The sequence below is a fragment of the Callithrix jacchus genome, chromosome 6, assembly GCF_049354715.1.
Source record: "Callithrix jacchus isolate 240 chromosome 6, calJac240_pri, whole genome shotgun sequence".
Taxonomy (NCBI): domain Eukaryota; kingdom Metazoa; phylum Chordata; class Mammalia; order Primates; family Cebidae; genus Callithrix; species Callithrix jacchus.
In genome coordinates this window covers 59,298,719-59,313,269 of record NC_133507.1, presented here as the reverse complement: position 1 = coordinate 59,313,269, position 14,551 = coordinate 59,298,719, and the positions used below count along the sequence as shown (strand labels likewise).

The following is a 14,551-nucleotide window of genomic DNA, read 5'->3' as shown; positions in this document are numbered from 1 at the left end:
GGAAAAACCCTGTCTCTACTGAAAATACAAAATTGGCCAGGTGTGGTGGTGGTATCTGTAATACCAGCTAATACCAGCTACTCAGGAGGTTGAGGCAGGAGAATTGCCTGAACCTAAGAGGTTGCCGTGAGCCAAGATCGTGCCACTGCACTCCAGTCTGTGCAACAAGAGCAAAACTCTATCTCAAAAAAAAAAAAAAAAAAGCCTTGGGGAAGAATCTCTTATTATTATACCAATGGGTTTCTCCAACAGGGAGAGGAACTTGGGAGCAGGGGAGCCACCAGTTTGCTCGTCCAGTCAACATTCCTGACCCCCAGGAATGACATGGTAGGGGGTGTTGGAAATGGGTTCTTAGTGTTGCAAGAAGAATCAGCACTGAGACAAAGGATCTCTCAGCAAGGTCAGTTTTACTTTCTGCAGAAACAGTGCCGCTCGATAGCAGTCCTGCCACAAGCACACACCTGGACAAAGGAGACAGGATTATTTATAACCTGACGCATCTACTCTGCTGCTGTGTCTGGTTTCTGTTGGCTGGAATGGGAAAACACATTCTATACTTGACCTGATTGGCTAATAGCTTGAGACTTTCCTAAGTAGGCTAGCAAAAGAGAGAAGAAAGAAAGAAAAAAGAGATGATCACCAGATCATCAGGGAAGTGCTTCCAAACAAGGAATGGCATGAACTATGGGCTGCGACTTGCCCAGGCCTGTCCAGCCATGCCTGAGTAGGCTAAAGCAGCTAACTGGACTAGACTATAGGGGCTAATAGCGGATAGAAATTGTGGAATGACAAATTATCATCTTTTTAGACCTTAAGATGGAAACTTCAAAGAGGAATTTCTGTACTTCTCTCAGGCATAATTTCTTCTACTCTCCGAAGAAGTCCAAGGACAAAAAGGCCTAGAAGCAAAAGGAAAAATATTTTTTTGGTTTGCAAGTTACTCACCTTTCCTCAAGCCCCATGTCTGGATGCCAAAAATGTTACAGAACTTTCCCTTTAGTTCAGCTAAAATGGGGTTCTTTCCTGGTCACATGACCAGGAAATATCAGGCTGGTGGACACATAAAAGGGTAAGGAGCAGAATTTATTGGGAGAAAAGGAAAAAAATAGCAAAGTGAGATGGAGTCCTGCTAACAGGCCCTCTACCTCACTCTTTGATTCCCAGGTCACTATACTGTTAAGAATGAAGAGTATAGTGAATGAAGAGACCACCTAAATAGGCTTTGAGTGACAAGGCTTGTTTATTCAGCCAGGTACAAGCAGGCTGAGTCCGAAAAGGGAGTCAGCAGTGGGTGGTGGGATAGGAGCTGGTTTTATAGGTTCAGGGTAGGCAGTAGAAAGTTATAGTTTAGGGCGGTTTTTTTAAGCCAGGGGGTTTGTCACAGGATCCAATGTCACCAGGTGGGCTCATCAGTTGAAGCAGGAACAATGGCAGAATGTTGCAAGCTTGGTTAATCAGGCACTGCAGGAGCTAGCTGTTCTTCTTTTGTGTGTTCCTGTTACCACAGAGTTTCTGGCTCTGGGAGGCCATCTGGAGGTGTACATGCAGGTCACAGGGGTCACCATGGCTTGGCTATGGTGTAGTCCATGGTGCAATGAATTCAAAGGACTTCGCTCACACAAGCTAAAAAGAGCAGGCTCCTTCCATGCATAAGGCATGAATTTCCCATGGCTCCACCCATTTCCCTCAGTTCATTTGTCAGGATCCAGTCTGCTCTGGGTATGCCCAGACAAGCCCTGGGCAGATTCCCTCATCTGCAAAAGCATCTGATGTAAACACTTGTAGGGCAAGTCAGAGATTCTCTGGGGACCCCTTTTTATCTGCCTAGGCATTTGGCTATATCAGTAGCTTTTAGAATCTGGTAAAAGCTCTGAATTTTCTCCCCAGTAAACTGCAAGATGCATGTATAGCATGCTGCCTACAATTTCAGGGTATTTCCATGCTCTGCTCAAAACAGTTAAGAACTCTTGATCTAGGATGCTTGTAGCAAACCCAAATGTGGGCAGTAAAAAAGTTCCTTTGTACCAAGCATCTGTTTCCAATGGACTTCTGCAGTTAATAAGAGTTACCTTTGGAAATCCTTAAGTTCTGAAAAAGTATAATTGTGACTGCTTTATGTACTCAAACTTCAGTAAGATACAATATATTACAAATAACTGATATGCAAAATAAAATCTTACAATGTTTTTAATTACACACAAAAAAGAGAGAAGAGCATAAAGTTGCTGAGAGCCTAAAATTGAACATGAAAAGGTTCATAAATGCACATATGATGCAACTTCACTCCATAAATTTTATCTGCAATGGCAACTCTAGAAAGATCTGCTGGTTGGGCTTTTGATACCTGCTAGCACTGGAGAAATCACTAAAATTTCTTCTCTCTCACACATCAAGGGCATCATCTTGTCTCTCCTGGTTTTTCCTTATCTTCAAATACACATTAAGAAAATAGACAATATTCACATAAAGTGAAAAATATCTAATAAGTTGCCACGATTTTTTGCAACTTATTAGATATTTTTGAAAAAGCATTTGCATATGCTTTTTCTTTCAAATTTCTAAACAATGTGCTTTATGTTGGAAAAAAAACCTCATGCTTTGAATGTAGAGACCTTTCAAACAGGCTTTGTGTGAGCAACATGGCTGTTTATTCACCTGGGTGCAGGTGGGCTAAGGCCAATAAGGGCATTGGCAAAGGGCAGTGGGATAGGAGTAGTTTTTATAGGTTTGGATAGTTTTTTGGGGGGCTGGGGGTGTTGCAGAGTAAGTTCAGTTACAGTGGTTGGGGGGTAGGGGCAAGGAGTATACAAGTGCAGTTACAGTGGCAGGGTTGGGTGAGCGGTATTTACATTATCATAAGAACAGGTAAGATGGCAGGGTTGGGTGAGGGGCTTGTGGGAAGCTCTGCTGGGAGATCAGGGACAATGGCAAATGCAGGCAGCGGGTGGGAGACTTCAGCCGGAGGCAAGCAGGACTTCAGGCTTTCAGACTCCAGGCTTGCATATGGAGTTGTGACAATTTATATTTTATTTTTTATTTTATACTTGGCAATTAAAAAGTTAGCATTCTGGCATGCGCTTTCACTCATAAATCATCACCTCCAATAAAAAATACATATACAAAAAATTAAATTTGGATAATGGAAATTTGAAGGCTGATTATTCCAACCTGGAGTTTTGTGATCTGCAAATTTACTACTTTGAATCGGTATCAGGTGGCTTTTCTTTTTAATTTCTTTTTCTTTTCTTTTTTATATGTGGTCTCCTGTTCTCCCTGTGTCTGGCACCTCTTCTCGCAGCTGTGTAATGGGGGCTCAGTCACTGAACTTGTCAAAGGTCTACTCAGATGTGGCCAGCGGCTGGATGAAGCAATGATCTCATACATCTTGTACGGGGCCCTCTTGGTAAGAACATCCATCAAACTGGGTATGACAGCAGAGGGGATGTTTTGTCCATTGCTTGGGTCCTTATTACATATTAACAATGGGGAAACTGTTCTATGATATGCAAGGAATATTAAAAGCCAGAAGGTGTAGCCAAATGTAGACTTTCATGAGAATTTTCAATAGTAGGGTAATTGCTTTTAAATAAGCATGTAAATTTCCCCTTTCTCTTTCCTGTTGTTTGGTGGTGGTGGGATGCCATGCAGGGCCTTCAGCATTTGCACAACAACCGAATCATCCACCGTGATGTGAAGGGGAATAACATTCTTCTGACAACAGAAGGAGGAGTTAAGCTCGTTGACTTTGGTAATGACTGCTTGTCGTTTGTTTTCTTGATGCGTGCAGTTTAGCCAAAGGGGACAATTTATTGCAATCTCAGAAGACTAGGGCCTCTCTGCTACACCATAGACTGAGGGACTTTTCCAGTCAAATACAGGCTGGGGGGTGGGGGTTCCAGATGGATCACTCTAGGAGATGCTGTTTGTTAATCTATTTTCAGCTTTAGAAGCAATTTTATTAAAGATCGAAAATAAAAGTGTTTCAAAAGAAGAACTTGATGAAAAAACTTTCTGGTTTTCTGCTAAGAATTTCATATCTCAGGGCAATTGTCTATAATTTACATTTTGTCATTTCTTCTTTTGCATATGAAAAGAGAAAGCAGTTTGGTCTTTCAAATGACTTTCACTAGCCTTAGGCATACTTATTCCCAGTGAGCAGAAGGTAAAATAGTCCTGTGGGCCTGAGAGCTAACATCCTTTTAAATTGTGTTTGTTGCTGCTACATGTGAATCTGGCTGAACTGGAAACATTAATGGGAAATGGAAGTGTGAGCGGAAATGCAGGGCAGTATCACCTAAGGCCAGAGAACTATTAACTATCTCCTTGTAATATCATATATTGATATTCACAAAATAACAAACCATTTGGTTTTCTTTCTTGTTTGTTGAATATTTAGTTTTCTAAATAAGTTCTACAATAGTTCTTCAGAGTCATTATTACAAATAATAAGAAAACATTTCCAAAGACACTTTAAAAATGTCAGTTATTATAGTAAAAAATGAGATTAATGATTTTTGAATATTTATTGTTGTATTCCTAAGAAAGAGTTGAGTATAAACATATATCAGTTTATCATTTGCTTAGAAGAAATTACTTAAATGAAGTTTCTTTAGACATACTGGTCTATTTTTACTGAAATGCAAGCAAAGAAAAATAGCCTAGGGAGTATTTTGTTTAAGTCTTATGCTCCTCTTTATAAGGAATGATGTAACTCGAATAATATGCTATGTGTATAACATTAGAGATTTTTTTCCACATGATTCTGGGGGCAGTAAATATGTTGTGAGGGGAAACAGACTGGATGGATGAGGATGGGATGGGAATTGATATTGATTGATTTACTCACCAGCTTTGAGATTTGACATAGAGTAAATAAATGTTCCTAATCTTTCCATTAGAAGGTCCTGAACTTTCAGTGGCTGCAAAAGAAATTTCTAGAAATTAGAACCTGAAAGGTATAGTTGTTTTTTTACCAAAATTGTGGTGGAGGACTTGGTAAAATGGGAAGTTTTCCATGGCCAATGGAATTTTAAGAGCTTCTTGGCTCTCTAATAAAGAGAACATCTGCAGCTAACACAACAGTCATCCCTGCCACAAAACAACCCATGGATCTTTGGCAAATCTATGCTGATGTTTCAAAGATGTGTCCTTTGCTAAGAAGGCACACTGTTCAGTTTCTAAGTTTTTGTCATCAGTGACATTAGTGGCAACCCTTGTCCTTCTCTTTAGGGCTATTTGAGACTTCTTTGTGGTATAAAAGAATATCTTACATGTGTAAAATGCTTTGCAATTTATAAACCATTTTCACATTTGTTCTCCTATTTGGTCTTAAGAAGAACCCTCTGTGGGTAGGTGTGACTGTTGTGATTATCCCTAGTTTGAAGATGAAAAAACTGAGGCTCAAAGGTGAAGGATTCACATAATTAGTAAAAAGCATAATTATGATGGAAAACATTGACTCTCAATCCAGTGTACCTTTACGCCCTCATGGTATGAAGAAGAGAGCTGCTTTTGTTTTTTTTTTTTTTTTTTTGAGATGGAGTTTTGCTCTTGTTACCCAGACTGGAGTGCAATGGCACGATCTCGGCTCACAGCAATCTCCGCCTCCTGGGTTCAGGCAATTCACCTACCTCAGCTCCCAAGTAGCTGGGATTACAGGCGCGCACCACCATGCCCAGCTAATTTTTGTATTTTTAGTAGAGACAGGTTTTCACCTTGTTGACCAGGATAGTCTCGATCTCTTGACCTTGTGATCCACCTGCGTCGGCCTCCCAAAGTGCTGGGATTATAGGTGTGAGCCACCGCGCCCTGACGAGAGCTGGTTAAAGGACATTGGAGTTACATTAAAATTCAGGTCCTCAACGTTGAGCCCCAGATAATATTACTTACTAGTCATTTTCTTTTTCCATTTGAACAAACACAGCTTTCTTGCCAGGTTTCCAGGCTTTTAGGCAAGATAAGACACTGTAATCTTTTTATGTCTACAATGATGCTCTGTTATAGATAGTGCATGCCAATCTTCTTTCTCCAAAAAATGAAGCACATTATTAAGAAAGAAATTATGTGAAATAATTTGGAAATACAATAGGATGACATTTTGGATTGATCCTAGTTGTTGATATTTTTCTTTTGATTTTTGCAGGAATATAGACAGAGATGTCCATTAGAAAAAAATATATACCCTAATGCCTTAAATAGAGTGATAGATGCTCCAGTTTACCAACTATAGCTAGTAGGCTGAATATGACCTGCCTCCTATTTTCACATGGCCTATGAGGTAGAAATGGTTTTACATTTTGAAATGATTGGGGGAAAAAAAAACACTATTTTGTGACATGTGAGAATTATATGAAATTAAAATTTCAGCATCTATAAATAAAGTTTTATTGGAATGCAGCCACATTCATTCATTTATGTGTTTACTATGGCTGCTTTTGTACTATGGCAGCAGAGTTGAGTAGTCATGACAGACCATACTGCCCACAAAGCCTAAAATATTTATTTGGCCCTTTATGGAAAAAGCCTGCCAATCCCTGGTCTAGTGTCATACTTTGTTCTCTTTTGAATTCTGATATCTTTTTCTTATAGGTGTTTCAGCTCAACTCACTAGTACCCGTCTACGGAGAAACACATCCGTTGGCACCCCATTCTGGATGGCCCCTGAGGTAAGCTGGAAATACCTGGTTCTTTCTTTGCACTTGTTGAATGCCTTGGCACTATGCTTTTTTCATGGGTAAGTCATGTGCTCTCCAGAATTTTTAGGGAGAAGAAAGCTCTTTATCCTCATTGAATTATAAGAGTTCTAATTTGGTAAGTGATGCTGATGAGGTGTAATCTCAGAAAAGCAGGATTAAGTCACAGCTACCCCATAAGGTACCTTCATGCAGTTAGAAGAAGGCGTCCCTCCAGAAGATGCAGCTCTCTCCAAGGGTCATGGCTTGGCAAATTCATCCAGCCCTTGTATAAATTAGAAAAAAGTCAACTTCCCTGGATAGACGCAGCCCTAGAGGTACATGGCTTGGTGAAGAGACAGATTTCTGCACCAACTGGCCTACAGATCTACCTGCAGTGGCCCTGGTTGTTTTTTGTTATCAGATACATAGCAACTTACCTTGTGTACTTTGTTGGCTCTTTGTAGTAAAACATGGGATTTATTCCTAATTTAGGTCTGGTATCATCACAGAACTCTCTGGAAAATGACACATATAGAAGTCTGGGGAACCTTCCAGCTGGATGAGGCATGCCCTGAAACACTAGTGCAGTTTAGTTTTTCAGGTCATTTAATTCCACAGGATGCTGACCTTTGCCTGAGAGTAGCTTTTTGGATTAAACAAATGGGTTATTTTAACAAAAGGACTCACATGGTCACCTCCTTAAATGTCTTTCCATCCCTGCATGGTGGTATTTCCTCTGTGTGACTGCCAAAGTGGTCTCCTAACAAAGTAACTGGTTCACATTAATCTCGGCTTAAATTTCAATACCCAACCCCCCATCATTTTTGGCCCTTTCTTTCATGCTTGGGTAATGGACAGGCCCACTTAAAAGAAAAAGGAAAATGCTACAAATGCCAGTGTTTACTTAGATCTTAAATATTTCTTAAATAGGTTTTACAAAACATGAAATTAGATATAAACTTTTTGTCATTTTTATTTGTAGAAATGTAAAACCAAAAGGAAAAAATGTGTTATGAAAAAACTGTTACACAAAGCCAGTAACACTCAAGTAAGCAACTTGAATTTTATGTGACAAATGATATTGTTTTGTGAATCTCAGTTGTCCTTTGCAGTGTGATTATGTTTCAGGACACAACAGCATGGATTATTTTGAGTCTGGCGCACCTACAACCACATACCACGTGGCGACCCAGTTCTCCTACTACTTTATTCCATTTCAGCTAGCATAATCTCTTTGTTCAAACAACATCTCCCTTGATCTCCTCCTGTTACATCTCTGTTGGCTTGGTGCCAACATCATAGTAAGCATAATATGGACACTGTGTGACAAATTGTCAGCCAGATGATCTAGAATATGTTTTTATCCCTTATTCTCCCATTATTATTCTTAATACAATTATCATTGAAACAAAACGAAAAACATAAAAAGTTTTTTAGGGCCTTTGTGAACCCTGCTTTGAGAAACACTGCAGGATAAAGTCAAAACTCCTTTAAATTATGAATAAAGCTCTTACTATTCCAACCCCTATCTGTCCAGCCTTATTTCAGATTTCTTCCCCCAATTTACTAGTTCTTAAAGCCCCAAACAGCAGTGAACAACAGGTGACTCTCCAAATCCCTACTGATGTACCTTTAAGCCCTTGATGTACTATTATATCATCTGGAATGGTCCCAGGTCTCTGGAAAGTTCCTCCTTAACCAACAAGTCTCAAATGCTAGCTCCTCTAGGAAACATTCCCTAATCCCTTGCCGACATTGAGGCTCCTATCCCTAAGTTTCTATCATGTCCTTACAACCTCCATTAATACAGTATCACCACTGTATTGTAGTTGCTGGGAGGCAGGTCTCCCAACTGGACTCAGCTCTAGCAGGGACTTGGGATGCCTCAGCTCTTAATAGAGTGCTTGATACAGAGCCCGATGCTTTAAAAAAAATCTGTTGGGCCAGGAGCAGTGGCTCACACCTGTAATCCCAGCACTTTGGAAGGCTGAGGCAGGCAGATCATTTGAGTTCAGGAGTTTGAGACCAGCCTGGCCAACATGGCAAAACCTCGTCTCTACTAAAAATACTAAAATTAGCTGAGTGTGGTGGTGCACACTTGTAATCCCATCTGCTTGGGAGGCTGAGGCAGGAGAATTGTTTGAACAAGAAGGTGGACGTTGCAGTGAGCCGAGATGTCACCACTGCACTCCAGCCTGGGTGACAGAGTGAGACTCCATCTTAAAAAAAAAAAAAAAGTTGAATGAATGAATGTATTGGTAAAAAAGCCAAAGGGATAAGATGAGTTTGAAGGACTGTTTGAGGAGGGCTTCACAACTATTGTATTAGTACCTTTCTCTGTAGATTTAGATTGATCTTTTCTGAAAGGAAAGCATGACCAAGGTCAGTCAACTAATATTTGTGGTGGCATAACATGGAAGATGGTATTCCTGTTCTAATCTAGAGCAAATTGGTGTTTTCAAAATCACAAAATATAATTAAGAGAAGTATTTTTTTTTTTGCTTTGTATATTTATTATGAGGTGTTTGTGACTTTCCAACTTTAGCTGGTTGAATAAAATATGTGCAGTATTTCTAAAGGGGGCAGCTTATGGTGAGCTTCTTTTTGCTCAGATTCCCTGGAAGTGGTTCCCCTGTTAGCTGGGAAATGCCAGCACTGATCCTACCTGTTGCAATGGGTCAATTGAAGAGTAAGCAGTTTAAGGTATGGAGACCCTCACAGCACATTTCAGGAGTGAGTGCCTGATTGTTCAGGCGCAGGATTCTCTCAGGATATGTGATACGTCTAGTATGCTCTGGGACCCAGGCTACAGTTCTTGGGAATCAGGCCTGCATCATCCTCACATTTTTATTTTCTAAATGGAGAATTACTTTTTCCAAGAAAGTCTCTTTTTGCTCCATAATCCTCCATAAGAATGTCCACAAAAACAACCTTCCATTTTTCAGTCCAGTTCAACAAACATTTATACTGTCCATGTGAGCCACGTTTTGGGTCAAGAACAGTCCTTAAAAGTATAATCAGTAATGGTTCAAAGTAGCATTGTCTGCAAAAGATGGCCTGTGTAGTGTATTGGTCCTGATATGCTTTTACTTCTGCTTGTATGAGTAAGTGGTCTTTAGATTAGACACAACAATGCATGCGATACTAATGCCAATGGAATAAAGAGCACTGCAGGTGACTTGTGCTTCATTTTTTAAATGCAGCTGAGAAATTCTTGATCCTATTTTATTTTTGAGGAATGGAACCAAATAGTTTTTTTCCTTTTTTATTTTCATTTTTATTCCATGAGCTTGAGTAATTGTAATATTTAATTCAAATAGCTATTCTACAAACCAGGTAGCTAATGGAATGTGACCACAATACAGTCAAATGTTGATGAGCAGTCAAGACACAGTTCACTGGGGCAGCTCAAAGTTGCAGCATGAAATGAAATGACTATATTGTCAACACTCTCTATGTTTTCTCTTACTACCTCATTTGGACACTATTAAAGTTGAAAGATACTGGCAGAGTAGTATCAATTCAGCAATGTAGGAGAAGAATTCTGTGGGATGCCCTTAGTGTGTTAGTACTTTGAAACAATACTATAGGGGAAATAAATTGCTTGGCATAGTAAAAGGGTTAGTCTGGAAATCAAGACCAGTATTTTTTTTTTTTTTTGAGACAGAATCTTGCTCTGTCACCTGGGCTGGAGTGCAGTGGCACGATCTTGGCTCACTGCAACCTTTGCCTCCCAGGTTCAAGCAATTCTGTCTCAGCCTCCTGCGTAGCTGGGATTATAGGCACACGCCACCATAACCAGCTAATTTTTGTATTTTTAGTAGAGATGGGTTTCACCATGTTGGTCAGGCTGGTCTTGAACTTCTGACCTTGTGATCTTCCCACCTCAGCCTGTTAAAGTGCTGGGATTACAAACATGAGCCACCACACCCAGCTCAGTACATTTTTTTTTTAATGTGGGTTCTTACTATGTTGCCCAGGCTGGTCTCCAGCTCCTAAGCTCAAGCATTCCTTCTGCCTCAGCCTCCCAAGAAGCTGGGACTACCGGCATGGGCCAACATGCCTGGCTTAAGATCAGAACAGTTTTTTTTATAAACTAAGCACACTGTGTGTCAGTAGCATACTGTGACTACAGGAAAGATTATCTTAAGAGTGAAAGAAAAAGTTTCACCTAGAGACTATCTATTTAGCAGATTATCATGAACAAAATAATTTGAGCAATAGATAATTAAGTTTCTCATATAGTAAAATCAGAGGCAGATTGTTCCAGAGTTTGTTGATTTAGCAGTTCATAATAATAAATTCATGAAAACTTCAGATTTTTAAATCTCCCTGGTTATGACCGCTGCAAGCTGCATGGTGTCATTGTTCAGAGACTGACTTCAGGGCACTTATGACTACATTGCCTGGGAATATCTGAGGGGCAGTAGTGGCTCCAACATGCTAATAACCACAGGCGAAGACACTCATGGTACAACCAAACAGCAGGAAGTTAAAGTGGGTTTTCCTTCTCTGTTGGGATTCAAGACTTGTCCACACTATATTTATTTCCCTGGGTTGCTGTAATCAAGTAGTACAAACTGGGTAGCTTTAAACAACAGAAATATATTATCTCACACTTCTGGAGGCTAGAAATCTGTAACCAAGATGCCAGCAGGGTCAGGCTTCCTCTGAAGCCTCTAGGGGAGGGATCTTGCTTTGTCTCTTCCAGCTACTGGAGGTTTGCTGGCGATCTTTGGTGTTCCTTGGCTTGCAGCTGCATAACTCCAGTCTCTGCCTTTGTAGTCCCATGGTGTTTTCTGTGTGTCTCTGTGTTCACATGGCCATGATCTCTTATAAAAACACCAGTTCCAATGGATTAGAGGCCCACCCGACTCCAGTATGACCTGATCTGAGTTCAACTAATTGTATTTGCAGTGACCCCATTTCTAAATAAGTTCACATTCTGAGATCCTGGGGGTTAGGACTTCAAGGTATCTTTTTTTTTTTTGGAGGACACAGTTCAACCAATAACAGCCTCCCAAATATTAATACTTAGCACCCTCCCTTTGTGTAAATCATTCAAGTTTCCAAGGTAGTTACTCAACTGTTTAGAACCTGCAGGGCTGCAGGTTATGGATGCTAGCATCGTTAGAGGGCTCAGCTTTGCCTGTTTACACACACACGCACACAACCACCTCCCTGCTCCACACACACCACACACATACCCTGTCTGCACTCTCTCAGCCTCTGGTGTTTGAGGCAAACATAGTTCTTTCTGAATGTACAATACATACTAAATTGCCTTCCTGTCTGGGCTCCCAGCACCCCTAGACTCTTGTTCTCTTCTACCTACTCCCAGACAAAGCATTTAAAAATTATTATTATCTCTTTAGGTGATTGGCCAGCTCACAGTCATTTCCTTGAATCTTCTCTACCTGATTAAGCCTTCTGATCTCCTGGCCTATAACTTTAGACTTTATTTTAAATACTTTAAAAAAACCCACAAAAACAACACGGTCTTCCTATTAGCCAAGTTTGTTGTTGCTTTTCTCCTCACTGTCTCCTGACAGCCGATTTCTTAGAGTAAATAGTATGAATAATACTATCCCACATTTGCATAGACTTTTTACCAAGATTTTTTTTAAAATACCACAACCTACCTGTGAGACTGCCATTTGGGCATGATTACATTGATGTTATAGATAAAGAATCTAAGGTTCTGTCAGGCCAAGTGTCCCTGGACACAGAATGGGTAGGTGGGTAATGGTGACTGGAACCATATTTTGTGACTCACTCAACTAAGGAATTTCCAGTATAACCCATGTCCACTGTCAATATTGCTCAACCAGTATTTGTATCAAACACATGCCAGGTAATATCCTGGCCTATAACAAAAAGGATACAAGCCTAGTTGATGTTTATTAGTGGTAATGGCAAGGGATTGGGGTAGTTGATACCTAAAATACCTTTTTCACGATCATATGTAGTGAAGATTTAAACTCAATGTTTGTAAATGACTGAAAGCCAAGAGAAAGAACCAAAGTTGCCATTATCGTTTTTATTGAGGAAACCAGTAGACTTTTGGAATAATGGCTTATATTTAGCTGATGTACACTTTGTGGCCATGCTGGTTGTTAAAATATTAAAATATTTTCATTCTAGATAGCAAATGGTTGTCATCCAGAGCCCCTTGAGTGCTTCTCAGCCACCAGAGGTGCCCTGTCTTTTACCCTGGGACACTTCTGACCTCCTAATGATCCAGCCATTGTGGGACAAAAGGTCTGTCTGACAAGCAGGGATGGCCAGTGCCACATAACACCTGATCGCCAGATATTTTGAACATTGCTCTTGCTGAGCAGAGGCATATTGGGAAGGAAACTTTCGCTTGCCGAGGGCTGGCTTTTGAAATATTTTATTTCATTTTCCCAATAGCTCTCAATCTTTTCTCCATTTTATCACGGAGGAAAGTGAGGCTTAAAGAGCTATAGGAGGAATCGTGCCCAAATTCACATACCTAGTAAACGTTGAAGCTGTTTGCCTTTTCAGAGAGGATGGGAATGAAAGCCCCGTTTTACAGATGAAGAAACCAAGGCAGGGAAAGGGATTCTTGTACTCTTTCACTTTGCAGTGTGTTCATATGGAATATTTGGTGTGGAAAATGTGTACCAGCCAACTGAGACAACAGCTCATATAACAGAGACATGCAAAGATATAGTGGAAGTTTACTCCAAAATTGGGGTGTGAGACACATTATTTTAAAAGATACACATGGAAGACCTATCACCTATATTTGTAGGTTGACTGCACTTTGCAATTCCACCATGCATTAAGGATCTAGTATATGCAGCATCTTCCTAAAACAGCTAAAGCTCTGTTTCTGTATTGGAAAACAGACTTGTGGATAAAATAAACATTTGTTTCTTTTTAGAAATTTTTTTCCATCTTCACTTCCATCTGCTCATTGTTGCAAACAAGAGCTAATCAGCTGAGCAGAGAAACAGATGTGCTGTGACGGCTCCAAAAATGGATCTCTCTCTGCCTGGCAAAGGGTCGTTGACAGGGGACGGTTGCCATAGCGACTAGCCTACACCAATGCAGAAATATCGCAGGCTTTTTGCAGCCACTCTTGTCTTCATTAATTATGCCATTCCTAGTAAATGATACGATAATGCTATTTCCTTTGGCATTGCCAGAGCTAGAGATGACAAATGAGATATTGTGTCAAAAGGCTGAGAAAGACGTACCACACTACAGAGCTGAATAATTATTATTGTCATTATTACCACTTTGTTCCCTAAGCTCTAGCTAACGGGTTGGGTTCCCAAATAAGAGTTAACATTTAGTGAGTGCCTACTATGTGTTAGGTGCTAAGGGAGTTGTGTGTATTAACTCATAAATATCACAACACTACCAAAAAGCTGGTGCTATTGCTAGTCCAATGTTTTAGATGAAGTAGGTAAGTCATAGAAAGTAACCGGTCTTGTCCTTGGACAAGTTATTAGGTAATGCCACCAGAATTTGAACCCAGAGATTTGGCTCCAAAGTCCTTACTTTTAACCATGATACCACAGCAAATTATTTAATTGTGACAACTAGTGTACCAGATAAGTCATGAATCTCTTTTCCCCCAGTTTTTAACTTAGAGGAGAATTATCCTTCCTACTATATGAAGGAAATGTAATATTTCAATGTGATGCTAGAAGCCAGTGTAATGAATGCCCAAGAGAAGAATATGGAAGAAAAGAAAGTTCTTTAGAACTGAATTTAGGAGATTTGCAATCTTAGTCTTAGCTCTGCCACCATTTTCTAAAAAGGATTGGTTCTGTTATTTTTATATGGCTTAAATTTGAGTAAAAATGCACAAATTTTAGAGCAGGATATATCTGGGAGCAAAT

General features: G+C 40.0%; 1 protein-coding gene across 5 annotated transcripts in view; it reads left to right on the top strand.

Annotated features, from left to right (window-relative positions):
- The window catches only part of MYO3B (myosin IIIB), a 503,216-nt gene that overhangs the window by 47,174 nt on the left and 441,491 nt on the right, over positions 1 to 14,551 (top strand). For 4 of the 5 annotated variants that reach the window (XM_035304567.3, XM_035304566.3, XM_035304565.3 and 1 more), the window contains exons 4-6: positions 3,299 to 3,403; positions 3,649 to 3,748; positions 6,589 to 6,665. In XM_035304567.3, coding sequence (XP_035160458.3) covers positions 3,299 to 3,403; positions 3,649 to 3,748; positions 6,589 to 6,665 — 282 coding nt within the window. Of the gene's footprint in view, positions 1 to 3,298; positions 3,404 to 3,648; positions 3,749 to 6,588; positions 6,666 to 14,551 lie in introns of those variants that run through there. The other variant, XM_035304568.3, reaches the window with a different exon arrangement.